The following is a 26,579-nucleotide window of genomic DNA, read 5'->3' as shown; positions in this document are numbered from 1 at the left end:
AGCACACATTTTAGTTTGTAAACTGTAAATTACTATTAAACCACAATATATTTGAGCTGAAATAACGTTATATTTTCACAGGGGTACCAGAAGTGACAATGCAGTTATATATTTGAAATCCTATACTCATCAAGAATATGTTTTCTTTTGCAAGAAATCAGTCTATTGGATTTGTGGACAACTATTCGCATTTTAATTCTGTCTGTGTTGCATCAAACAGCGATTTGGAGGATTGTGCAAAGACCAGCTTCCTACTTCCGACAGTGATGATCTCTTTTTTTATTGTAATGATTGGTGGTTCAAATGCTTTGATCATTCTGAGTTTTATGGTAGACAAAAGCCTTAGAATTCAAAGTAATTTTTTCCTACTGAACTTGTCTATCAGTGATTTTTTTATAGGTAAGGAAATCACTTTGAATATTTTACTATTCGAAAGAAAATGTATAATTTGAATAATTTAAACTCTGTCCATGTTCGCTGTATAATTGACATTGAGTACTATCTCTGTTACATTAAATTTGCCTGGTATTGTGTGTGTTGTACTGTAGTTGCTTTCTTTCATTAGTGTCTTGCTGTGTTGGAGAGTTGCTATTCTGTTGTTGTTCTGAATTACTGTGGTGTACTTTTGTTGAGATAATGTATTGTTATGATATTGGTGTCCTGTTTTATCTCAACCGAAAGTCGACTGCTTAAGTGTGGACACATGTTTTTGACACCATTTTTCGTGATATGGTTGTAAAGGTCTTAGCTCTGCACACTACGAATGACATGTAATAGCACTGATGAAAAGATGCTTTGTGATCCAGTCCTGTAAACCTTATCCAGTGGGCACAACAGTGTTATGCCATTTAACATGGCTAGCATGTCTCATGTTTAATTCATTATTACAAGTCTAATCATAAAATCCACTCAATGCTTCAGTTGCCTTGTCGACATATCACGTGCCACTATTGTAATACCAGGGCTAACTCCAATATTGCAAACCCAAGAAAAGAGCGTTATGGCTTTGTCTAATGCTTCATATGCATTTTTATGTGAATGGTAAATATACCTATCATGGTTTCCTTTTTATCTCTGCACATTCTAGAGAGAACAGTAGTCACACTTACCCTCCTTGCTTCAAAGGTGTTCATGTTTTCAGTTCGTCCGCCCTCATCCTACTAGATCTTTCAGCGGCTTTTGAGATGTTCTCACATGCAATTTTGACCGACATTGTACGAAATTGGAATTCATTCAGGAATTCATTCAGAGGCTCTGGCTTTGTTCCTGGGTTTTCTGAATCCATTGATTTAGCACCACTGGACATGTTTATACTCTTAATAAGGTCTGGTACCCACATGCACATCAAGGCAAACCCCTTTATCATTCCTATTTGAATGAATACAATTCATTGAAAGAGAGAAATTGAATTAGCTACAATCGAAAAGTTCTCTCCAAATGGATGGATAGTATTACCACACCATATACGTCAGAGGAGATGAATTTGAGAAACAAAATTAGATTAAAAAATACACTCATCTGTTGATAAAGATCATAAAAATATGTAAAACAAAGTCAGGAAAATGGGCTAGGCCTATCAGAAAGAGCCTAATAAAGCATTGAAAGCTGATCTTAAGGGCATTGGGAACCTGTATGAGAAGGCTGGTGTCATAACTCAATGGGCACATATTTAAGATTTCACTAAGGCTCTTTTCCAAAATGTAAAGGTTTTAGCAGGCTCCAAAACTGGTAAGCAAGATTCTGCACACTTCCCATACCCCAAAATATTTGGTTCAATATTGTCGAGAACATTTCCAGAAAAATAACATGGTCTGGTCAGAAAGGATAGTCCTCTATTAGATCTCAGACCCAGAACAAACACACCGAGGCTCAATAACGAGCAGTGGTCCTCAATGTTGTCCTTCTTTGAAACCCCTGTGAAAGAGCCTATCTCTATTACTCAATCTTTAATTCTGACTTTTGACACGGAGAGCCATGCCACTTAAGACGAGTAAATGAAGGACATTAATGAACTGGTACTTTTTATTAGGAAAATTAATAATATCTCATTCAGGGAGAGAGTAATTTCCTCTGCCTTAAAGGAATCCTGTGTATCGACACCTAAAAAGAATCCTTCTGTGGATATGCTGCACCCTAAATGTTACTATTGCATATCTAATACAGATCCTTTGCTGAAATATCGAAGAACATACGCATCATTCAATTACACTACTTCGCAGTGAGCAATAAAACCCTAAAACACAAGCAGTCCGTGTTTCGCCTGCACGGAGGCACAAACACCACCTTAACAGATGGCTAGCCACCCAGCACTGCTTCTCCTCTTTAACATGTTGGCTGCCTTCCACACTCTCAACCATCCAATGCTTGTGAACCAGATGGCTGGATTCGTCAGGGTGTCAGACGTTTCCATTAATTCACTACATACCTTCCTGCCTAACAGGAATGTGAGACTTGTGGCTGGATAAAAGTACGACAAATAAGTCTTATTTTACAATATGTAGTTCCACATTCTAATATTCATTTCCAACCACTTCAGGAGCTTTTTGGCAAGTTTTGGACTGAATTTCTAGCGTATGAACATGACTCAGCAACATCGGAATCCAAGAGAAGGCACTGGAGTGGATCATCTCATTCCTCACCGGAAGAACCCAGAGAGTCTGCCTTCCCCCGTTCAGATCCGAGGCCACCAAAGTCATCTGCAGCGTACCACAAGGATCCTCACTCAGCCCCACCCTCTTCAACATCTACATGAGCCCCCTCGCAGCCATCGCACGCCAATACAACCTTAACATCATCTCCTCCGCCAACGACACCCAGCTGATCCTCTCCCTCACCAACGACCCCGCCACCGCTAGAGCCAGCCTACACGAAGGAATGAAAGACGTCGCCGAGTGGATGAAGAACAGCCGCCTGTTACTGAACTCAGACAAGACGGAATTCCTCATCCTGGGATCATCTCCCTCTGCCTGGGATAACTCCTGGTGGCCCCCTGCCCTGGGCACCACCCCCAAGCCAACAGACCACGCACGTAACCTGGGCTTCATCCTGGACTCCTCCCTCTCGATGACCAGACAAGTCAACGCCGTCTACTCATCATGCTTCAACACCCTGCGCATGCTCCGTAAGATCTTCCGAAGACCCCCACCGAAACCAGGAAGACGGTCACCCAGGCACTCTTCACCAGCCGACTGGACTAGGGCAACACCCTCTACGCAGGAACCACTGCCAAACTACAGAAAATACTCCAGCGCATACAGAACGCCTCCGCACGACTCATCCTGAACATCCCCCGCCACACCCACATCTCCGGCCACTTGAGAGACCTGCACTGGCTCCCTGTCAGCAAGAGGATCACGTTCAGACTCCTCACCCACGCACACAAGGCCCTCCACAACCTGGGCCCCAAGTACCTCAACAACCGCCTCACTTTCTACACGCCCACCCGCCAGCTGCGTTCGACCAGCCTCGCCCTCGCCACAGTACCACGCATTCGCAGAGCCACCACCGGAGGAAGATCCTTCTCCTACCTGGCGGCCAAGACATGGAACTCCCTCCCCATCCACCTTCGGCTGACCCACGACCATCTCTCCTTCAGGAAGCAACTCAGGACCTGGCTTTTCGAGCAGTAACGGACCCCTCCCTCCCAGCGCCTTGAGACCCTTCCGGGTGAGTAGCGCGCTATACAAATTGTCTGATTGATTGATTGATTGATTGACTGAAAGTTTGTCAAACACCTTTAACATTGGTTTGAATAGATTTGAGCAATCCAGATCTAGATGATAAATTATACTTACTAACTCTTGTTGCTGCCGAAATCTAAGGGCTTATTTACCGAGGTTTTGAGCATGTGCTCACATGGTGTGAAGTGCCACGAAGCATTGCATTGTTTTACCTACCGTTATAAAGCCTACCGAGTTCAACATTGTGCAGTGCTAAACAACCATTCGCATAACCCTTCGAAATTATAAGCAGAATTATCTGTGAGGCCATAGCAATGTACAAAAAATTGGTTAAAGCAACACTCTTTTTTAGCTCTTAAAACCACACAATACCATAGTAGTCCCTGGCAATGAAGGGAACAACTTTGACTGTGGACGTGCTCCTTGTGAAAGAGCTGTCTGTCTGCCCTCAAGCACACTAAAGTAAGCCGGTGGGTGAAGTTGCCTGACTATTTGCCCCATGCTGTCTGCTTTTGTGCGCGGAAGAGATATGCAAATGGCACAACGAAAGAACAATTGAGGAAGAGCTATTTGAAAACCTTAGAAGTAAGCATATCATACCTGCTAGAAAAAAAAAATAGCTAACGTCTGACTTAAAAATGCAAAGGGAGTGGTGTGGCTCACTGGTTAGAGGCAGCAGACCCGGAAGCAGAGGACGGCCGGGACCAGGGTTCAATTCCCGATGCGGCAGGGTCATGGACCAGGGTCAGCGGACTCGATAATTCTCGCTTCGGTGCCTACTCTAACCAGGGATCACACTCGGCAACTCTGGGCATTAGCTTGCCTCATCTCCACAACGGCCCCCCACATACACCGGGGATGCCTGGTTTCAACTTGGAGATACCCAGCAGGGATCATCTCACAGGGAAAGCCAGGACGGGTTCCCCAGTGGTCTACAGCGCTGGGACGCCCCATGGCTGGGGTAGCCATGCGCTTTACAAGACAACCTAACATAACAAAGGGAGCTCCCTTTGAAGTGATACAAATCGATCTCGACGCAGAACTGTTATTTGCAGCATAACAAAGCTTTCCAAACACAAAGGTTTCTACTCTGAAATCTCAGGAAGAGCGTAGAGTATAATGAAATCCAAGTGAGAGCTCGGAGAACACTTCAGTGAGAGTGGCTCACTTAAGGGTGCATTGGGAGGACATTTTAAGCAGCCTTCTCACACTGACAGCCCTTTGGTGGCTCTGCAGTGTGGTACATGATGTCTTCGCAGTTGAAAATGTGAGGGCCATTAAAACATAGGTCGCGTGGCTTCTTTATTATATAGCCGAGCGACATCAGGCAGGAGAATTTCTCTTTTGAACAAGTTACAACATGGTGCTGGAAATGCTACTGGTACTGACGTAAACATGAGTCAAAGAATGGCCCTTCCCATTGTTGACACTACAGAAAGTTGTGAAATACCAATAGTCGCTGTCAAGATAACTAGGCCCTTTAGATGAACACGAACAAAAAGAGAAGAAAAAACGTATCATCGTCGATTGTGTTTTTCCTCCAAATGTACACAGGTTTTCTACGGCCGTACTCTTAATAATTATTTTAATCGTTTTATGTTCGCTGCAACTACTATTTATAGGCGCTGTGGAAATAACAGGTTGCTACGGTGGTAGACTTAAGAGGCGATGCCACTATGCCTTTAGGTAAATTATGTAATAAATACTCCTTGTGCCCAGGAGCCCAGTACACTATTAGATGCACCCGCACACTCACTGCTAATGTTAAAACAGAGCTGTGTATTTGTAATTCGATTTTACTATTACAGTTGCACATGGTGTCTCCCAAAGTGTTTGCACTTTCCCTCAAACATCACCGTGTATTATACTCGTTGATAGGCATTCTAATTTACGCTTTATACTATTTTTGCCTGTTTTGAGTTGCAACCCTTATTGCCTGAGCTGGCACCGCATCTGCTTATTAGTCCCAGACGTGGTTACCTTGCTCACTCGATTCAAATTAGCCTGGCTGATGAGAGGAGATACTCCGGAACCGGTCGCAGGATGCTTGTTTTTGGTCCAGGGATGACCTGGCTTGGCATTTCAGGCAGGACTATTCCCAAGAGGAGCAGGGTAAAGACTGATTTTCACATGGCTGGGTCTAAACTGGGGTGGGACGGTGAGCAAAAGAACAATGGATTTAACCCAGATCACTGAACCTGGGGTGAATATTTGATGTGTTCCACATTCCTTCCATAATTTATGTGTCTATTGCTTTCTCGTCCTTATTAGCAATCCCTGGAGGTACTACCATTTGTATGCTACCAATTGTCACTAAGAACAGCCTCGAAGTCTTGTAGAACCATCACAAGCTTATGGCATCATATTGGAATGAGGAAACAGAGCGTGCCCATGCTTAATTTATGAAAGAATGAATGCTGGCACATAAACCTCTGCTCCAGCTGTGCCATTAAAACATCGGCTGCTAAATACCTGGGTTGCATTACGTTGAATTCACCCCAGGCCTCTTTAATCTTTTACCAGGGTCACAATGGCCTCTGGGGAAATCAGGTAGTGCCTGATGGAATGGTCTGACAGGTCAATGTGTGGGCTAATTTTTTGGCTGTTTGTTGGCTAGTTTTATGGTGTGCTAGGCTAGGTTTTACTGTTGTTTCCCCTGATAGTCCTACAAACATTGAAGCACAAAGCCATACAGTCTTCATACTGTTCAAAACAACTGTACAGCATGAAAGGGAGAAACCAGGAATGTACTCTATTTAACATTATACAGTGAATTCCTTCTCTCTGCCTGCGTTGGTGCACCAACTGCTGCCGAGCACCATCACAGGCAACCTTGCACCATGGTGCAAGGGTGCCAGTGTTGTAGGAAGTATTGTTTATATCCAGGAAGGGGCACCTTTATGCACACAACCAATCCTCAGAGGCACTTAGGCAGCACTCTTAGAAAGAGGAAATAGCAAGAAGAAATGACGATTTCTCCTCATTTTACCTCTGTTGGGGAGGTGTACAATTCTGACGCATTTCCAGGGAGTCCTCGAAAAATCAAAAAGAAGCTAACAGTCCTGCAGGTCTAGTGACTTAAATAACCTACTTTACCTAACTGTAATGCTCTTGACCCATAAACTGGTTTCAAACTATGTGATCCTTTGCAAATATTGTAGTTCACTAAATCATCATTTTCTTCATTACTGCATATGAGAGCTCCTTCAAATCCGCAACTTCAGCATGTCCGCTGTACAAAAAACTTTAGGTTTGAGTTGATAGACTAAACTTTTACTCCATATATACAACAAATCTAGCTACATATAGAAAACACATGACTCCTGACTTGCCTCTTAGTTTATTAACAGCACTGTAATCTGGGCGGGGGGAGGCAGGAACATTTCTCATATCATGTTTAAAAACTATCACTTTTAATAAATACTTGACTAAAGCATAAAGAGGTGGCACACTGCCATTTGCAATAAGCACATTTTCCAATGAAATAGCCAAAACATTTCCATCTGACCTGATTTTACTGAAAAAAGCTATGCAGTGTCCAAACAATGATGTTTGGAAATCTAGTTTATGAAAATATTTCCTGTTTACACATCCCCAAGTAAAGTGTTCTGATTTGTTTTGCTTCTATTTAAATCCTTGTGTGTATCACACTTCTGAATTGCAAACAAAAAAGCTCTTTCCTTACTCCTGATATGTTTAGAAATATTTAAACTATTTATTTACAACCTATTTAAATGTGTGTTAGAAAAAAAACTGACATTCTACAGCCTTTTGTTTTGTCAGACAGCTCACTTGACAAAATCCTCTACCTCTAATCCTCTAACTGTAGTAAGTGAAAGAAAAGTAAACATCATTTTCCAGGATAAGATAAGCAGCAATTAGTAATAAGACAAACTGACCTTTGAACTCTGTCCTTGAACAGACAGCAAATGTGTCAAGATAAAAATAAGATTTAAAGGCCTCTTTATTGCTCCTTCACTTTCTGAATGAACAGAACTCTGGAGGACCAGTAGGTTTAAGGGAAGTACATTTTTCCAGGCCTGCCAGGGGTACCAATGTTGGTACATCTGGGACTGTCTCAGAATCCATTGGTGAATGCGTGGGAACACATATGCTCCACTGATGGCATGCCTCCCTGCCACAGAGTAATGCAAGGGAGCAATTTGGGCTGCCTTGCTTTACTCTAGTTTTATCAAACCACTCATGGCCGGCAAGGTGGCCTTACGTGGTATGATAAATTTCACTAAGGCTTTTTTGTCTCCATTGCATCCCCTTGTGTGGCACAAGGGAGACCAAAACCTTGATAAATGTCCTTAAAAATGCAAAACGGTCTTGATATGCAGATGTGAGCTACGTTTTTGGCTATCTGGTTCACTTTTAAGGCCGCTTTCATTTCGGTGCCTGGGCCTATATTTTGTGCCAGTCTGACCTTGTCCTTTACCGGACACTCGTGCCCCTTTATCTCACATTTGCTGGTCTCTGCATTCGCCCTTTGTGCCCGTTTTCATGTCTTTTTCTACCCCCTTCTATCCCGTGTGTCTGTTTTTCTCTCACTCAGATTCAATATCTGATGATGAAAAATAAGTACTGGTACTCAAAAATGAGCGCATGTTGGGCACCACCGACTCAAATTAAGCACTGGGATTGTAGTTAATTGAAAGGTGTGCTGCTGTTTACAAAAGTTTTATTTACCAACCAAATGTGTTGATAAATTGCCTTTTTCCAATGCAATATGTCGCTGTAGCCTTACTGTATATGCTGTGGGACTACATGGGCTGCACCAGTCAGCAGAATTCTTATTTGTTTTGCAACACAACACTGCTAATGGAGCACATGCGAGAGAGAGGCTGCTCATTAGGGTACATAACTGTCAATCTACTCGATAAAAACTGCAGGTCAAGCTAGGTATTTCGGAGATTATTTTCAATGGGCGAATAAACACACACAAATGCGTGCGCCACCCGCTAAATGCAGGCGAGGTGACAGGTTTGAGGATAACTACTCATACCCCTTCACAACAAAGAGCATGAATGAGAAAACCACTAACCTAACGCAGCGTGTGCACCATTTGAATCCTTGTAATCTGTCCTAGTTTGAATAGATGTCGGATAGAAAAAATAAATGAATTAATTTTTATGTTTACTTTTGTTTAAAACAGTGATTTGCCGCTTTTAGTAATTATTTTTGGTTCAATCAATTCTCACCACTGTACGGTGGAATAATCATGGTTGCATAGCAGTTTTTTTTAGATGTTTTCATTTGCAACTAAACCAGCATGTTAGCAAAAAGAATCAAAGAACAGTAAGATTGCAAAATTGTATGACTGACCTTTGAGCATTTGCAGCATCAATGTGGTTACTTGATGTGGATACAGCAGGAGCAGAACATGCCCTACCTTGTCTGAAGGTGACACAAACAAGGAGCGCGCGAAGGAAGCAATGGACAGCAAATAGTGGCGAGGGCTCGATCTGTGGCTGTGCCCGTTGTTACCAGTCCCTGAGAAGCATTCAAATAAATACTATTATATTTTTTTAAATCTACACTGGCCCACAAGTCCATGACACTTTAAAGAACCTACTTTCTGTGAGAAAGACAACATTGTGCACTAAGAGAGAACCAATTGTTCAAAGGGGGCTGACCCACTGGGCATGTTGCAGGCTGAGGTAGGCAAAAGAAAAATGTGAATGACAAATTGTGACAATACACACAACAATACTCCACAAATATTTTACGAGGAAACAAAACAACAACATGAAAACATCTATTTCTTCATTATGTTACTAGCAATCACAAAACACCCTAGCAAGACCTCTTCAATTATTTAGATCTTGTTGGGCTACAAACATGCTAGTTCTGAAACATCGACGTTTCGACCCCTGAAAACATGTGTGTTTCAAAAACTTCAAAATGGGGTCTTCTTCAGGACAATAAACTGTTGTGTATGCCCTTCTAGAATGAATCAATGGATTGCACTATTTGTTAGATAAACTCAGCCCAGATTCATCCCAATATTATCCGAGGTATCCTTGACCTGTTATTTTGAAGGTATCATGGAATATGCAGCAAGAGTCCAATTAGTATTCCAATAGTCGGAGGCTCTTAGGCTCCCCGTAAATCTCCGTCTCACAGGCACGGAAAAAAAGGCTATTAGTTCTATAAACACAAAAAACACAGCATCTCTGATAGACCTGGTCCAGCCTAAGGTATATCCAAACCCAACTTGTCAGGTTAATCTTCCATTTCTCCGGCAAGGCTGCTCGGAATGTGCTCAGAGTGTGCAGAAGGGCATACACAACAGTTTAATGTCCTGAAACAGACCACATTGTGATGTTTTTGAAATGCACACATTTGTAGGGGTTGAAACGCTGATGTTCCAGAACTGGCATGTTTTTAGACCAACAAGATCTAAAAAATTGAAGCGGTCTTGCTAGGGTGTTTAGTGATTGCTAGTAACATAATGAAGAAATAGATGTTTTCATGTTGTGGTTTTGTTTCCTTGTAAAAATATTTGTGGAGTATTATGGTGTGTATTGTCACAATCTGTCACCAGTTCAAGTCACTGTTGTAAATATTCAAGTTTACTTTGTTGTGTATGTTACATAAAGTCATTTGGTTATTGTGTGTAACCTACAAATTTTTCAAATACAAAAAGATTTGCTGAATTTAAATTGTCATTTTTTCAGTTGTGTGCTACTTATACATATGTTGTAAATCCCATCTGGAAAGTGGGACATACAAGTTTAAGTGTTTGGGTGGCAGAAGCACTGCATCTTTACTGTACCTATCCCCAGGTCCTGCACTATACTGGGTTACCCATTAGATTATCCCTCTTCTCCATGCGGCACAGGCTGCCAGAATGCCCTGCATCCAATCCTGAAGCTGCTCTCACATGTGGATTGGCCTGGGCACCCTGGATTTGTGCACCAGGACAGACTGTGAGTCTGTGCCTGCTTTCTCCAATCACAGCTGCGTTGCTGGTTTGCTGAGAGTTTTCACTGCACATGATAGTTTGGCTCACCTACATCATGCGCAGTGAAGGAGTGCCCATACCGTTCCCCTCAGTGCCTGTCATTCCCAGGCACTGCCCACAAGACTTGGCAGGAAAAATAAAAGAAGTGTTTAATATTGTTTTATTTTTCCTTTCCTCAAGTATATTTTTGGGGGGAGGGGGTTGCGCTCTTTCGCCATACGAGAGGAGCCGCCTCTGGTAAATACTGCAGCACAGCAAGTCACCTTCCTGCACTTTGTTACAGGGAAAAGGCAGGGATGCACAGTATTTAAAATAAATCCTGCCTTATCCCCTGGGATGGTGGTATTCTGGCTGCCTAGCGCTAACACAGGCACCCTTGCACCATGATGCAGGGGTGCCTGTGTTGCAAGCAGGATTGTGTTTGTGCAGGAAGGTGCCGGCTGCAGGTACTTTTTTAAAAATTATATAGTTTTTCTATTTTGCCCCTCCCTCCCCAGGCCCTGTACCCCCTATGCCCCCATACCCAACCCGCCCCACCACTCGTCCCCAACTTCGTCCACTACTGCCATTTACTTTCCTATCAATTTGAGCCTAATTGCAAAGGGCCTCATAAATAGACCCCTTAATGTATATCTGAGATCCTCACAGATATGGCCAAATTTACTCACAAGGCAATCTATGCCTATTCTACCCACAGTGTTTTGCTCCATTTTAAATATATGGCTATTGTTATGTATGATGTTTCTCCTGGGCTATTCTGGGGTTACAGTTTCTTCTCTAGCATCCACAATCAGGAGTCTTATATGAATTCGGAAAACGTATTATGATTCTGAAGTGAAGTATAGTATTTTATAGCATGCATTTTTTTATTGAGCTCCTTATTGTCACAGGTACAGTTTCATTGCCATTTTATATGGTAAACTTCGTTCTGCATGGAAAATGGATCCTCGGCCGGGCGATATGCAAGCTATGGGTAGTCCTGGATTATGTATTGTTTCAATCGTCACTATATAACATAGTTTTGATCAGCTATGACCGTTTCTTGTCTGTAACAAGAGCTGTAAGTACTTAAAAAATGTTTACAATGTTTAAATGCACGTTTTCTATAGGAATGGCGAGTTTTATATGTAGAATGATATCAAAGCGTCCTCAAACTTTAGACTCGAGAAGGAATTAAATGACCCCACATGTGTGGCAATACGTTTCCTTAAACACCACTTTGGGTATATCCTACCACTGCTGATGTGTCTGGGTCTACCTGCTTATTTAAATATACGCCCTTTTGTTTTGCATGGGAAAGTATGACAGATGATGCTACAACAGTACAATGTAGTTATAGGAAGCAGTTCTTTTAATACAAATTACCCTTTTTTGAATGAGGATTTACAGAACTATGTGCCAGAAGTATGAACATTTAGAATAGAAATTTCTTCCAATATAGCAGTTTTTTCTACATTTCTATTTAGTAATTGCAATTGTTAGTGTTGGGCAGTTTTATTTTTAAATTACCAATATGTAGTGGGTCACAAATCGACCTACCTCATGAATATTAATGAGATAGGTGGCAATTTGAAACTCACTAGAAATCCCAGTGGTCACAGGGATGGTGACCTGCTTGAGTCAGCAGACCATCATGTCTGTGATTTCTTTTAATAAAGCCGACTTTTTTTAAAAGGTAGCCCATTTCCCTCAAATAAAGCTGAACTGCTTTTTCTAAGAAAAAAAGTTATTTGTTTGCATCAAAGGAGGCAGTCGTTCCGTGGACCACTGCCTCCTCTGAAACCAATTTTTTTTCATTCAAAAAGGGGAAGGGCGTCCCATGAGAAACCCATCCTGTATGGGACCCCTTCCTGTTTGCAATGGGTTACCACTACATGTTTAGTTGGTAAAGTATTTATGTTTTGAGACTGTATTTCAGTCGAAAAACATTAATACAACCCATTCCTATTTGGTATTTGGAAGGGACACCCTACAGACTACCCTTCCAGTTACCAAATTGGGATGTATTTTAAAACCCAAATTGTTATTCGGTATTGCGTTACTGATTCACAGTTTGAGTTTCATGCATACCAAAATGCCTTTTTGCAGTTGCAAACTACCCAAGTCTACAAATCGGCTAGTTTGCAGACACAAAATTGGCCAAGTCTGTAAATTTGCTAGTTTGCAAACACAAAATTGACCATCTGTACCTAAATTGCATAGTAGGATGGAAGCTGACAGCTTTTCATCTAAATATGCTAAATAACATATTCCATAGAATTGTTACTCTTAAGAATGTTCCTGTGCGATAGTATTGAATTTAGTATTAGAACTCACATGTAATTTAAAAAACAAAACTTTTGCATGAAGAGAAATTTGTAACAAAATCTGGTAAATGGTTGTATTTCAGAGAGGAAGTTAAAGAAACCATGGGCCATATTATCAAGCAAGGGCGATACATTATTTCCACTTTTATCAACAGGAAACTGCAGCTAAAGCGGTGATAATGGGCTTGATAATATGCCCTTGTGAATTCCCATAGAACCCCAGGTTCTGGTGTGAACCTGGGCTTCTATGGGAATTCATAAGGGCATATTATCAAGCCCATTATCGCCGCTTTAGCGGCAGTTTCCTGCCGATAAAAGCGGCAATAATGTATCGCCGTTGCTTGATAAAATGGCCCCATGGGACTTGTAGCGGGGAGAAATTAGAATGGTGGTGGCAGATGGGGGGTGATAAAACTATGAGAAGAAATAGGCAGAATAATGTCCCTCACATGCCTTTGCAACTTCTAAGAGATGCTCTAACCAAGAAGACTAGCAAGAAGCAGTAATTATAACATGCCTATAAGACTGAAATGTAATGGGCCATACATACAAAGCATTTTTACATTTGAAAATGGACAATCAGGCTGTTTACAACCACATAATGCTTTTACGTATGTTCAAAGCACAATCTGCGATTCAGGAACACATTATTGAATTGGAATTTCTGTTTGTGATTCAGTATTTTGGGTGTATCTTTGGCATCCATTACAATTATCAAATCTGAAAGGAATGTATTCATGTTTTGTGACAAATTCCAGGCATAAAACCTTAATACTTTATCAGAACCTTGAAGGAGTTGGTAACCCATTTGAAAATGGGAAGAAGTGTCAATGGTACTCCTTCCGCTTTGAGAAGGGAAGGAAGCGTTTTTTAAGAGCAGGCAGCTGACAATGAACCATTGCCTACTCTTAAAAAAATGATACTTCAAAACTTAAGTTTTCTCTTTTTAACTTTTTTTTAAAACATCTTGTTTTTCTTTAAGGAAAATGGGCTGCATTTGAAAAAAGCATTGCTCTATTAAAAAGCAATTACCAACATGGTGGTCTGCTGACCTCAGAAGGACCCCATCCCTGAGATAACTGATATTCCAAAAAGGTCAAAAGTTGTGACTTAGCTCATTAGTATTCAGTAGATAAGTCAACTTGTGACCCATTAGGAATCACACATTAGCACGTTTTATTACATTAGGAATTGAGATTTTTCATAGCTATTTCGTAAGAAAAAAATCACAATTCCTAAATTCTTACGTGCCCCATAATGTTGAAAAAGGACATTATGAAAAGATGTTCTTTTGATATAATAATTAAAACATATATTTTCCAAAGTATCAACAACCATAAAGTAGTATAGATAAGTATGTATAGGTGAGAGTAGATTTACTATTTTTAATTCCAAATCTGCATACATTGAAGTTGTGGAGTTAAGAACAGCAAATCTACCATTACCTGTATATTCACGTTCTTGATAGTGCGGTAGTCAATGTACTTTTTACACATTTTAGTTCAATGATGTCTAACACTCAATAATCCGGTAGTTTATTATATGAGGTAGCTAAGCTATCATATCATGGTCCACGATTAGGAAGATTTTCAGAGCAGACGGACTGCGAAGGCTGCCTGTTTTTAAAAAAAGTCAGTTTATCGATCACTTTGCTTGTGTATTTGGTTGCAGATGGGTTCTAACAAAGCTTGAGATTCAGATGCTATCATCAAATCATTTGAGTATGTTTCCTAGTACATCCTAAAACGTCATAAGACAGAGCTAGGCATCAAGTCCTGCTAGACTGAAGGTCATACCCACACTTTATGATTTTATAGGCTAAAGTACTTTGACTAATCATACTAAAACCATTCAAGTAGGAGGTGCTACTCACCAAAGGATGAACATATATTTGATGTCCCCTAGTAAGTATACGCAAAATATTAATAACATGAGCAAATAAGTGTCCCTAACAAGATACTGTGTACAAAAAATATTATGAAATGCGTGGCCTTTTTGCGGCAATAGCAGCAATCCAGATGTCAAAAAGTACGAAGACTATTTATTGAAGTGTGCATACCCACCCATGTGAGAAGCAAGAAAGCACGTGAACTATGGTCAGAATCACAGAATGAGCACAAACAGCTGTAAAACATTTTGCACCAAAACCCAGTAGCCCAAATGAAGATCCAAGAACAGTCAATGCAGAAGGTAATGCTGCAGAGACTTGCATTTAGACATGCATGTGAGTATACACCGCATGGTGCACATGGAGTTGATTTCACAATATAATTTAGGATATTGTGTGATATTCTTAAAAGGACTGCTAGAAGTTGAAAGTCATTGTGATTAACTAATATGGAATTCAAGTGGAGAATAGGCCTCACCAAATAAAGCAAAAAGTCTTTGCAGTTTCTCGTGGTAGAAATTGTGAAAGGCACTCTTCAGACACACTCCACAAATGTGCGGTGTTTTCAAGTGTTGTTTTGAGCATCAACATTTGTGTGCCTACACTGTACAGTGTTGTTAAAACACAATGGTAAGTCTGGTGTGGAATTTCTCATGGAAATGTATTAGAAATAAACATCTTTTGCATGGTATTCACCCGGAGTTTTGACTTGACTGGTTTTGTTGCATATAGTAATCTGTCTACTTTACCCCTTCTAATCAGGGGTTAAATACTTTTACTCTTACTTGAAACATGATGAAAGTGGTATGCACCTGATTAAGATCTTTATCTTAGATGTAAGTCACTGATATATAGTATAAATTGTACCCATGGCATGTAAGTTAAATGTCACCAGTGGGAAACAGCACCCATTGTGACACCCACTTCAGTGGCACAGCAAAACGGCCATTTTAGTCTGTCAAAATAAACATTTGACAGGCCTACACCTTCATCTGAAATATTAATAAGTTACCCATAACGCAGGGTGCATGGTATTTAAAAGTAGAACATGTAAAAGTTTAATGTTCCACAATTTCATACAGTAAAAAAGCCTAAAAGCAATTTTCACTGTAGCAAGCCTGGGGCTTCCAGAGGAAAACAATGGGCTACATTATTACACCATATAATGCTAAATGGTTGGTATCAGCTACAAAAGCATTCCAAATAGTATTTTTAATAGCTGTTGAAAGTCCAATTCATGGTAACACTGGATTTTGTCTATTTATTAAACTAAAGGCCTTTTAGAATATTCTCACTTTTCTCACTAAAACCTCTAAGACCTTTCTGAAAGTATTCTATCTGTCACTTTGCAGCTGATGGCTCCTCTGTGGTGAGATGTGAACTGCTCCCAGGACAGGAGCAAAGAGCCTTGGGCGTGGGGTGGCATTGTCCTCCCTTGACAGGATGGCCTGGGGGGTTTTCCCAGTCCCTTTATTACATTCAAGGTAGCCTTTTCCTTCAAAGGCAGATGCAGCTCACAGCTGAGCCTGTCCCCTCTAGTGTCCGAATCAGGCTGGCACCAGTCCTAGTGCACGTGGGAGCTGGTTCAGAGTGACAACAGGGAAGGGCATGCCCATTTCCTTATCCCCACCTCTGTGATGGCACAGGAAGCTCCAACTAAGGGAAGAAAGGTTCCCCATATTTGATTTAGGAAGAGATTGACATTGTGAGACTATTTACAGTAAAACACACATGAAGTGCTGCATAAGTGGATAGGGTTAACCACTTTGCACGTTTACCCATTGGCTATGGAGTGGCCAGGAGTTTCCCCCACACACAGGCCCAAATGTCCCAACTGTAGTACCCTCCTTAGAACACTGCTGAACCAGAGGACGATTCAGAAGAAGATTGTCCTGCTGTCTAAAGACCTGAGAACACCAGACTTGCTTTCCTTGTACCCAGGACCCAGTTGGCTTGAAGGTGACTCCAAGGGTCATAAGACTGACGTCTTGCTTGAGTTACAGGCCCTTTTTGCCTGTATTCCTAGCTGATTTGTTCCTGCTGGGGCTTTCCTGGACCCTATTACTGGCCTCTGCTGGACTGATTGTTAACCCCCAAGTATTGTTCCCAAGGTCCTGGACCCTTGGATGTGTTCCAAGTGTACTCCTCCCTACCTAACCCTAAAACCTTGGACTTTCTGCCATCATTTTACCTGGAGAACTGTCCGGAGACTGAGACCAATCTGCATTGCTGCTGGGTCTCACTCCACTGTGGCTCCCACTATGTTCTTCTCCACAGTAGCTAATTCATTTCAGTAGGTCCGCCTTTGTCTGGCATCTGATCACAGTGAACCCTCTTTGGCAATCGCCTGAAGACTTGTCCTGTTGAAGAAATATGACTCCCAGAAAAAGTTGTAAGTCTGAGCATAGAAAGCTTCAACAGCGCAGACAAAAAAGGGAATCCAATCAACATTGATGGCTTCCTGCGTGCGGAATTTGAATTTTTCTGACCAGGAGCATTTCCCACCTTTACCAGCGGCTTCACTAAGACTTTGTCTTTCATTAATCCATTGTCGAGAAGACCCTCCTCAGTTACAGCCTGCTGCCTGGACCCACTGAAAACCTTTGACTTCCAAAAAAGATTCTAAATTTGAAGGTAACGTTTTAAAATGGTATGACCCTGGCCTTGGATAAGACCCTCTCTCCATCACGGTCAGACTTAAATGTACTGTTGTCCCGGTCACACACAGCCAGATGACCAAGCTGGTGCTTTACACATTTTGGCAATAGTTTTTAAGTTAAACTTCAAACATTCTTAACTCTGGTATCACTGATTTTGGTGCCATTATGTTTGTTTTAAAAGTACTCAATTTCTTTTAAATTGCTTTGTTATGTTTCTTGTGTTGTGTTTTGACTTTATTACTGTTTGAATATTGCATAAATACTTCACACATTGCCTCTAAGTCAAGCCTGTCTGCCTTGTGCCATGGCTATGAAGGGGTTGAGCCCTGGATTATTTAGCGACTTTAATGGTTGAGTTCTCATTTCAAGGGGCCCAGAGCAAGGGTAAGACCTGTGCTAGTTGCCGTTCCACCCAGCCCATCAGAGCAACAATGTGCTCTGTACTCCCACATCAGGCCTTAGACTTCCATACTGGGGGTCTACAACAGCCCAGCATAAGTCCACTAGGGTTTCACTCTATTGTGTCTGGCTACCATACCACACGTAGGGAACCAGACCTCTAGTAGTGCACCCTTCACTCACTTAGGACCTGATGAAGTGTCACATGACTCGTTAGAAGCGACTAGGGCACAAAACATGTTGACCCATTACACTGCAATAGCCCTCTAGGAACATTGCATCCACGCAGGGCTTCCACACAAGTTTAAACTAAACTGGAACTACCTGAACCATTAAAATATTTTCTGAACAGGACTGCTTCAAACTCACTACCTGTGCACTACACTGTCCTTGCCCTCTTACCAGCACGCACCCCACAGCTTCTTCTAAAGGTCTCCGCCAAAGAGGCCCGTTTACTGGAGCCCTTCGGGCATTGCAGCGCCGGCCCGACGAGGTGCAGTGCCCAATGATGAAGCATGACATCCTTCGGGTTGTGTGAGGGCATCACGAAGAAAGACCTGCTCTTTCCCTTGTCCCTTTGTTAGGAACTGCACACCCCTCTGTAACATAGTTATATTGGAGCCTCGTGTGCAGGACCTGGTTTAAATAACGGCTCCTGGTCCCCCCCTCTTTTTTTGACATCAGTGATTTTGGTGTCATTATGTTTGTTAAAAATTACTCCATTTTTCTAAATTGGTTTGTTATTTTTCTTGTGTTGTGTTTTGCCTTTATTACTGTTTGAATATTGCATAAATACTTCACACATTGCCTCTAAGTCAAGCCTGTGTGCTTTGTGCCATAGCTACGAAGGGGTTGAATCCAGGATTATTTAGGGATTTTAATGGTTGAGTTCTAATTTCAAGGGGCCCAGAGCAAGGGTAGGACCTGTGCTAGTTGCCGTTCCACCCAGCCCATCAGAGCAACAATGTGCTCTGTACTCCCACATCAGGCCTTAGACCTCCATACTGGGGGTTTAAGACAGCCCAGCATAGGTCCACTAGGGTTTCACTCTATTGTGTCTGGCTACCATACCACACGTAGGGAACCAGACCTCTAGTAGTGCACCATTCACTCACTTAGGTCCTGATAAAGTGTCACACGACTCGTTATAAGTGACTAGGGCACAAAACATGTTGACCCATTACACTGACATAGCCCTCTAGGAACATTGCATCCACGCAGGGCTTCCACACAAGTTTTAACTAAACTGGAACTACCTGAACTAGTAAAACATTTTCTGAACATGACTGCTCCAGACTTATTTTAAAACTCACTACCTGTGCACTACACTGTCATTGCCCTCTTACCAGTATGCACCCCACGGCTTCTTCAAAAGATCTCCGCCAAAGAGACCCATTTACTGGAGCCCGTCGGGCATTGCAGCTCCGGCCCGACGAGGAGCAGAGCCCAGTGATGACCACACCTAGGGAACCAGACCCCTAGTAGTGCACCATTCACTCACTTAGGTCCTGATGAAGTGCCACACAACTCGTTAGGAGCGACTAGGGCACAAAACATGTTGACCCATTACACTGCAATAGCCCTCTAGGAACATTGCATCCACGCAGGGCTTCCACACAAGTTTTAACTAAATTGGAACTACCTGAACCATTAAAACATTTTATGAACAGGACCGCTTCAAACTCACTACCTGTGCACTACACTGTCCTTGCCCTCTTACCTGCACGCACCCCACGGCTTCTTCAAAAGATCCCCGCCAAAGAGGCCAATTTACTGGAGCCCATCGGGCATTGCAGCACCGGCCCGATGAGGTTCAGAGCCCAATGATGAAGCATGACATCCTTCGGGTTGTGTGAGGGCATCACGAAGAAAGACCTGCTCTTTCCCTTGTCACTTTGTTAGGAACTGCACACCCCTCTGTAACATAGTTATATTGGAGCCTCATGTGCAGGACCTGGTTTAAATAATGGCTCCTGGTCCCCCCTCTTTTATTTGACATCAAGGATTTTGGTGTCATTATGTGTGTTAAAAATTACTCCATTTTTCTAAATTGGTTTGTTATTTTTCTTGTGTTGTGTTTTGAGTTTATTACTGTTTGAATATTGCATAAATACTTCACGCATTGCCTCTAAGTCAAGCCTGTGTGCTTTGTGCCACAGCTACGAAGGGGTTGAGCCCAGGATTATTTAGGGACTTTAATGGTTGAGTTCTCATTTCTCTCAACTAATAACCCAATATCTCACACTGTGGTTCAGCAGTGGGATCCAGGATTCATGTTTTGCAGTATCATTAAGTGATATGAGATGAAACAAAAAATCCCTTTTATAATCTGACCACAAAATCAATTTATGATTTTAAAATTATCCGCCCAATTTTAATTTTTACCCTAAATTCCAATCATATTCCGATATTTTGCACCTGCAATTTGTGCAAGCATGGAGGTGGATCTCAGCAACACTGAGAGACTCAGCATGGCAGAGATAAGGAGGTTGTGCAAGAAGAGGGGGGACTGGAGATGACAAAGGGCTTCAAGGAGCTGGAGTACTAGATAGCCCTCTGAATCTGGAAGGAGGTCTGCATACTGCAGTCTGTCTTACAGGAGTCAAAGGATGTTAGTGAGGAGGGTGAGGGTGAGTTTGAAAAAGCAGAGGAGGAGGAATATTTAGTTGCCCCAGAGCCAGGGGAAGAGGAGGAAGATCCTGCAGTATCCCTGGAGCTAGAGGAGGAAAGGATGCCCATAAGAGTGAAGCTAACTGTTTCGTCCACAGCCGGGAGCAGATTGTCCTCCCCCAGCCTCGCCCCCACAGAATTGGGGGACAGGAAGGCAGAGAGGGCCTTAAAATTACAGCTGGCTACCCTAACCCTGGAGAAAAATCTGCTGGCCCTACATGTAGAAAAGAAAAGGGCAAAAGCAGAGCACAGGTAGCCCTGCAGGAGGAAAGGTTATCCTTGGCTATCAAGACGAAGAATTCCCTACTGCCCATGAGATGAGCCAGGAAAACATGGACTTGAATGCAAAGACAATCTTTAGGTCCAATGAGGATTGTGGCAGTGAAAATGATGTGCCTAGAGTAGGTAGAGGGGTCCACATCCCCAAAATCCTGGTGCCTAGCTTTGTGGTGGGGGATGCCATTTAGTGGTTTGAGCTCTATGAGGTGGCATTGTGTATGCATTGATTCTTAGAAGAGGAGGGCTGGGACTTGCTTGTGGAAGTGCATGCCCAATAGGGGGAAGGTTATGTTACTGGCCCTTAAGAAACCTGATAGTATGAAATATGCCCCAACGAAGGAAGCACTTGCTGTGAAGTCTGGTTTGATACCAGAAAGGCATCACCTGAAATTCAGGGACTGCCAGAAGCAGTCCTGCCAATCATGGACTGATTTTCTGTATTACTCTGAAAGGCACTGGAAGGTTGGATGAAGGGCAGCAAATTAAATGATTTTGGTGGGCATTACAATTTGATAATGAAGGAGCACATGTCCAGGAGTTTTTTTCAGAGTTGAACTTAAACATTATTGGGCCCCAGTGAGCTTGGAAAGAAAGCTGACCTCTGGAATGGTATCACAATTTCCACAAAGATCCCGGGGGGTTAGGCCCAAAACGCTGGACTGGGTCCTTACCTGATGAACGATGGGGGAACAGGTTCAATGAAAAGGGGTTATCTAAAGGCCCTCAAAAGAATTTGAGGGGGAGGTGTACCAATCTAATCCTGACCATAGGAAGGAAGTGATTTGTGGGAAGAAACCCACAGGATTTTTTTCCATCCCAAGTATTATTAGAGCTACTAGTTAGGGCTCAAGAAGGGGGGTGACATCTACCCCAGCAAGAAATAGTCCCTCTGATAGGCCTACCCTGTGTATTACCACTGTAGTGTTGGCGGGAAGTTGCCCCGTTCATTTTTGGATGGAATCCAGAGGTTACGCTAATGTCCTTGAGCGACGAAGATATGTTGCCTAAGGCTCTCATGGCTGAAAACACTAAAAAGTACATGCAGTGCCTTACCCTGAATAGGAAGAGGGTGAAAGCTCTCAGAGACACAGGGGCCAGCATTACTACTGTAAGGTGCCATCATTTGTCCTCAGAGCAGAGTATAGCTCATTAAGTCTGCCGAGTTGTGACAGCTGACAACCAAGTGATTTATTGAGTGTGAGGTTCTCCAAAATTTACTTTTAGTTCAGCACTGCCTATTGATTGTCTGCTGGAGAATGACCTAGACCACACTATCTGCAAGGAATTGGAACTTAGGTCTCATCTGGAGTTGTTGGGTTACCTGAGTGCGTGCCTTACCACAGCCCATGGCAGCCCAACAGGGAAGTTAGAAGGACCTGTAGCCTGCAACAGTGGCCTAGGCGCCTGCTAGGAAGAAGAGGGGCAAAGAGCATCAGAATCCTGCCCCTGATGGTCCTACATTCTGAAAGGAGGCTAAGCCTGAGAGTGGTCGAACAACATATCATTAGCAATGCTTACAAGTGCTCTGGTAGGAAAGCCAGCAGTTTACTTCATCCTCATAAGAACTTCATAAGGTGAGAGTTCAGTGATATTACTAGGGGTGCTTCTTGAACTCATCAATATGAATGGCAAAAAATCTGGCCATTTCAGAGACATAGGATTGAAACCTTTGATAGCTTTGACATGAGAACACCATTCATTCTCTCAACTAATTCTGATGCTTTTGGTCGACAACTACAATTAAACATCGGATCTGTTTTTAAAGGGTCGCACAAAATTCTGATAAAAATTTTTTTTAAAATAGGTCCTCGATCTGATTCTAAGGAAGATGGCAGACTAAGTCATTGGATCCACTTCCTCAACAATAGCCTAGCTACGGTCAGGCTGTCCCATCTCCTAATCGTAAAAGCCTCTACCCAGCATGGAAACAAACAGACAAGAACTAGAATGTAACATAACTTATTTCACTTGGGCATTTCATCGAAATTAATCTGTGTTCTTGTAAAGGGGCCTAACAACTGACCAATATGACTATGTCACTTCAGTCTTTTTACCAAAATTTAATTGCTGAAAAATATCTCCAGCCGCAGTTCTAAAATGTTTATGATTATGTTTATGTATTTATTTTTATATAGCGCATAAATCACCGTTCGGTCTCAGAGCGCTTGCGAAAGGCTGGACTAGAGATAGACAGACAGGGGATTTTACATCAGTTTAAAAGGGCCAAGTTTTAAGATTTTTACAAAAAGTTTTATGATTAAGGTCAGTTCTGATGGACAATGGTAGAGTGTTCCAAGTGGTGGGACCTATTTTGGAAAAGCTTCTATCCCCATTTCTGACCGTCCTAAAAATGTGGATCAAACCAGCCTTTTCTGAAAACATGTCACATGGCATCAAATATAACATGTACAGGACAATAGAAACACCTAACGATATGATTTAAAATGCTGTTCTGTAATACATGTTATCAGGTGACTTCCAGACACACCTTTAATCCATAACATAACAAACAGAAATCAATTTCTCCGGTTCAACATCAGATCCATTTTTTCAATGTATTTTTGACAAAAAACTATTTGCACACCCTTTTTGAGAGTTACATGCTCCAGGTGACTTTAATGTACTGGGAATAAGAGTACAGTATTTTCCAACACCACCATCATATCAGTTGCCAAGGGTGACCATGTCATCTCAGCTGCTATGTGTTGCACATTTACAAATGAAACTTCTTGCGGTAACTGTAGTGCAAGAATACCTCCAAAATCTTTGGTCTAATTCAAAATGGAACTGCGAGAGAATGTTAAGGAACCCTTTTGTGACCAAAACTATCCACATTTTTGGTCTACACCAAACCCATATTAGCTATCTGTCTAACTTGTAACACTCAGTCTATTAGCAATAGAGCCTGCTCTTAAAAGGGGAGCCAATGCTGCAACTTGTGCCGATATTCATCACACAGGTTTGACATTTCAATCATAGATATAACTGTGAAAACAGCATACGCTGATCTCAAGATAACTTGTTGGTATCTAAGATGAGAACCATCTATAAATAAAATGCAATTAGCCAATTCATGTGGCACACCTTAAACATCATGTGTTGGGCTGATACTTCAAAACAAATCAAATCAAATTGTCTTTATTCGGTTTTTCATTGTTTTTGAAATACCATAAAAGTTAATAAAAATACATCAATTTCATAGTCATATTTAAAACCCAATAAAAGCATACAAATTCACAATTTGAATTCCAAATATTAAAAGCTGATTTTGCCAGTATTCATATTGACATTAAACAATTTAAAAAAAACGTATAAACAGCAAAGTGTCAGTTGTGCCTGAATAGATTGTAACTTCTCCAACTTAGTCTAGGGCATTTATCAGAGATTAGAGCGATGTCTAATGCAAAATTTAAGAAAGTAAACTATGGATTTTGTCATGGGTTCAGTTTCCAAGAACTGTAAGGCCAAATAGGCTGAACGACACTGACGCATCCTCAAAACCTTCAAGAGTGGTACTATCCACCGCCTGCGTGGTGGGACATAGAATTTACAAAAAAAGAGTACATGAATAGTGGATTGTAAAGAAATGGAGTTACAGGGACAGGGGGAAAGATTTGTAGACCAGTCATCTTGGGAAGGAAGAGAAATCATACGATGGAACACCTTAAACCTAAAACGGGTCAACAAAAATTTGCCATACTGATTTAGATTGTACTGTAGGTATGGCTGAATGGTAGGAACAAGTTGCATTAGCAGGCATTGCTGTACAGAAGGTTTCCCTATCTCATTTAACAAATGCATTTGAGACAAATGCGACAAACAGGCTATTTTTAAATCTTTTTTGAGAGGTCCAATACTGATGGAGGATCAAAGAAAAATCTTGCAAGTCCAATGTCAGTTAGGAATGACTTAATATAAACCAGCCACCAGATCTTCCCCATATTGTCAAGCTTCATGCAGTCTTGGACAATTGATCTTGTAAGGTAACATTGTTCCGTCGCCCAAATCCTCCGCCACAACATGACTGGTTGGATTTTAATGATGTCCGATATATAGTCCAAACCAAGTTCAAGATGACAACCGTATGTTGTGGTGCTTTTTGGGACTGCCAACAAAAACCTTAGAAATGAATTTTCAATTTTCTGGAGCTGGTCTACGTTCGCCCCACCCCAGACCCCTGCTCCATAGATCGCAATGCTAAGACATTTTGCATTATATATTTTGAGCATTTCAGTCGGGGGTCTCTTGCCCAACCGAAGTGCAAATGCCTTCAATGCAGCAACAGCCCTTAAAAAAGCCAATTTACGCGAGTTGACGGCTTCCCTCCATTTAAAATCCTCATCAATTAAAATCCCTAAATAGGGATATGTTTCCGTTCGTTCAAGGGGGGATTTGTCCACATAAATTTTCTTGTTTTTTTTACGTTTTATGCCAGCATGCATCACGTAGGTCTTTTTTATGTTTACTCTAAGATTCAAGCTGGCCATGAACGAGCAGTACTTATTCAGAACCCGTTGAAGCTGGACTGGGGTTCTGGCAAGGATCACCGCGTCGTCGGCGTATAGTAAGGCTGGTATCTGCCAACGACCGGCTGCTGGGAGATCTTATGCACCCTCTAACATAGCAACCTCTAGCCCATTGGTGTACAGGGTAAATAGGAAAGGGGCCAGCACACACCCTTGTCTGACCCCCTTCTCTACCACAAAACTATCAGTTAGTTGACCTCCAGTCCCAAATCTTACTCTTCCCGTGGCCCCTGAGTAAAGTTCACAGAGAAAATTGACTATTGGGGGGTCAATTCCCATTTGCAGCATAATTGTCCACAACCTTGAGTGGACAACGCAGTCGAATGCTGCTGTTAAATCCACATACACCATATGTAGAGAAGTGTCCTTCACCTCCACATACTTTCCAGCCAGTAATGTCAAGTTTAGGGCCTGATCCATTGTACTCAATCCCGCCCTGAACCCGTATTGCAGATCAGAGATTACTTCTTGATCATTCGTCCACTCCTGGAGACGGTCGAGAAGAATGCGCCCATCCACCTTCCCGAGCGAATCCAGGAGTGAGATGGGTCGGTAACAGGCGGGACTGTTCCTGTCTCCCTTTTTGAAGATGGGGACCAATATCGAGGACGACCAGGAATCGACCAAGCCAACCTCTTTAGCCGCGTTCAGTACGTTGGTGAGTAGCGGGGACCACAAGTCTGAATTATGTTTAAAGAGGTCCACAGGGACCGAATCCGGTCCTGGTGCCTTTCCGGGTTTAGCAGTTTTTATTGCCTTCTCTACCTCGTTTAATGTGAAGTGAAGGGCTAGTGGATATTGCACTTGAGTCAGAGGTTCTGCATGTTCTAGTTCAGGGGCTTCTTTCTCGCTAAAAACCTTAGAGAAGTGTTGCACCCATTCTCCTGCGTCGATAGCGACGTCTAGAGATGGTACATCTACTTTATCTGGTAAAAAAGGAGACTTCACTATCTGCCAAAAGGCTGAGCTGTCCTTTAGGGTGCTACTTCTCTGGAGTTGGACCCATAAGTTGGATTGTAGTTCCTTTTTCCTAGTTCGTAGTGCAAGTGCATAAGCCTTCCTTAGTCTTATGATCTCCTCTCTGTCTCTCTCTACTTTAGCTCGGGCCCTTTTTAAGTTAGTATGTGCTTTTGTGCATTCTGTACTAAACCATCTCTTTCTAGTGCTCTTATTTTGTTTGCATATTCTGGTTAGTTCTTTT

The 26,579-nt window shown here is 42.1% G+C and overlaps 1 protein-coding gene across 1 annotated transcript in view; it reads left to right on the top strand.

Moving 5' to 3' along the window:
- The first annotated feature begins 287 nt into the window (after positions 1 to 287).
- Positions 288 to 26,579, top strand: part of LOC144828062 (histamine H3 receptor-like) — a 63,248-nt gene continuing 36,956 nt past the window's right edge. Inside the window, exons 1-2 of the mRNA XM_078686199.1 lie at positions 288 to 399; positions 11,541 to 11,710. Of these exons, the coding sequence (XP_078542325.1) occupies positions 288 to 399; positions 11,541 to 11,710 (282 nt within the window). The remainder of the gene's footprint in view (positions 400 to 11,540; positions 11,711 to 26,579) is intronic.

The sequence above is a fragment of the Lissotriton helveticus genome, chromosome 4_1, assembly GCF_964261635.1.
Source record: "Lissotriton helveticus chromosome 4_1, aLisHel1.1, whole genome shotgun sequence".
Taxonomy (NCBI): Eukaryota; Metazoa; Chordata; class Amphibia; order Caudata; family Salamandridae; genus Lissotriton; species Lissotriton helveticus.
The sequence above is the reverse complement of the archived record's forward strand: the minus strand, read 5'-3'. Positions and strand labels throughout refer to the sequence as shown.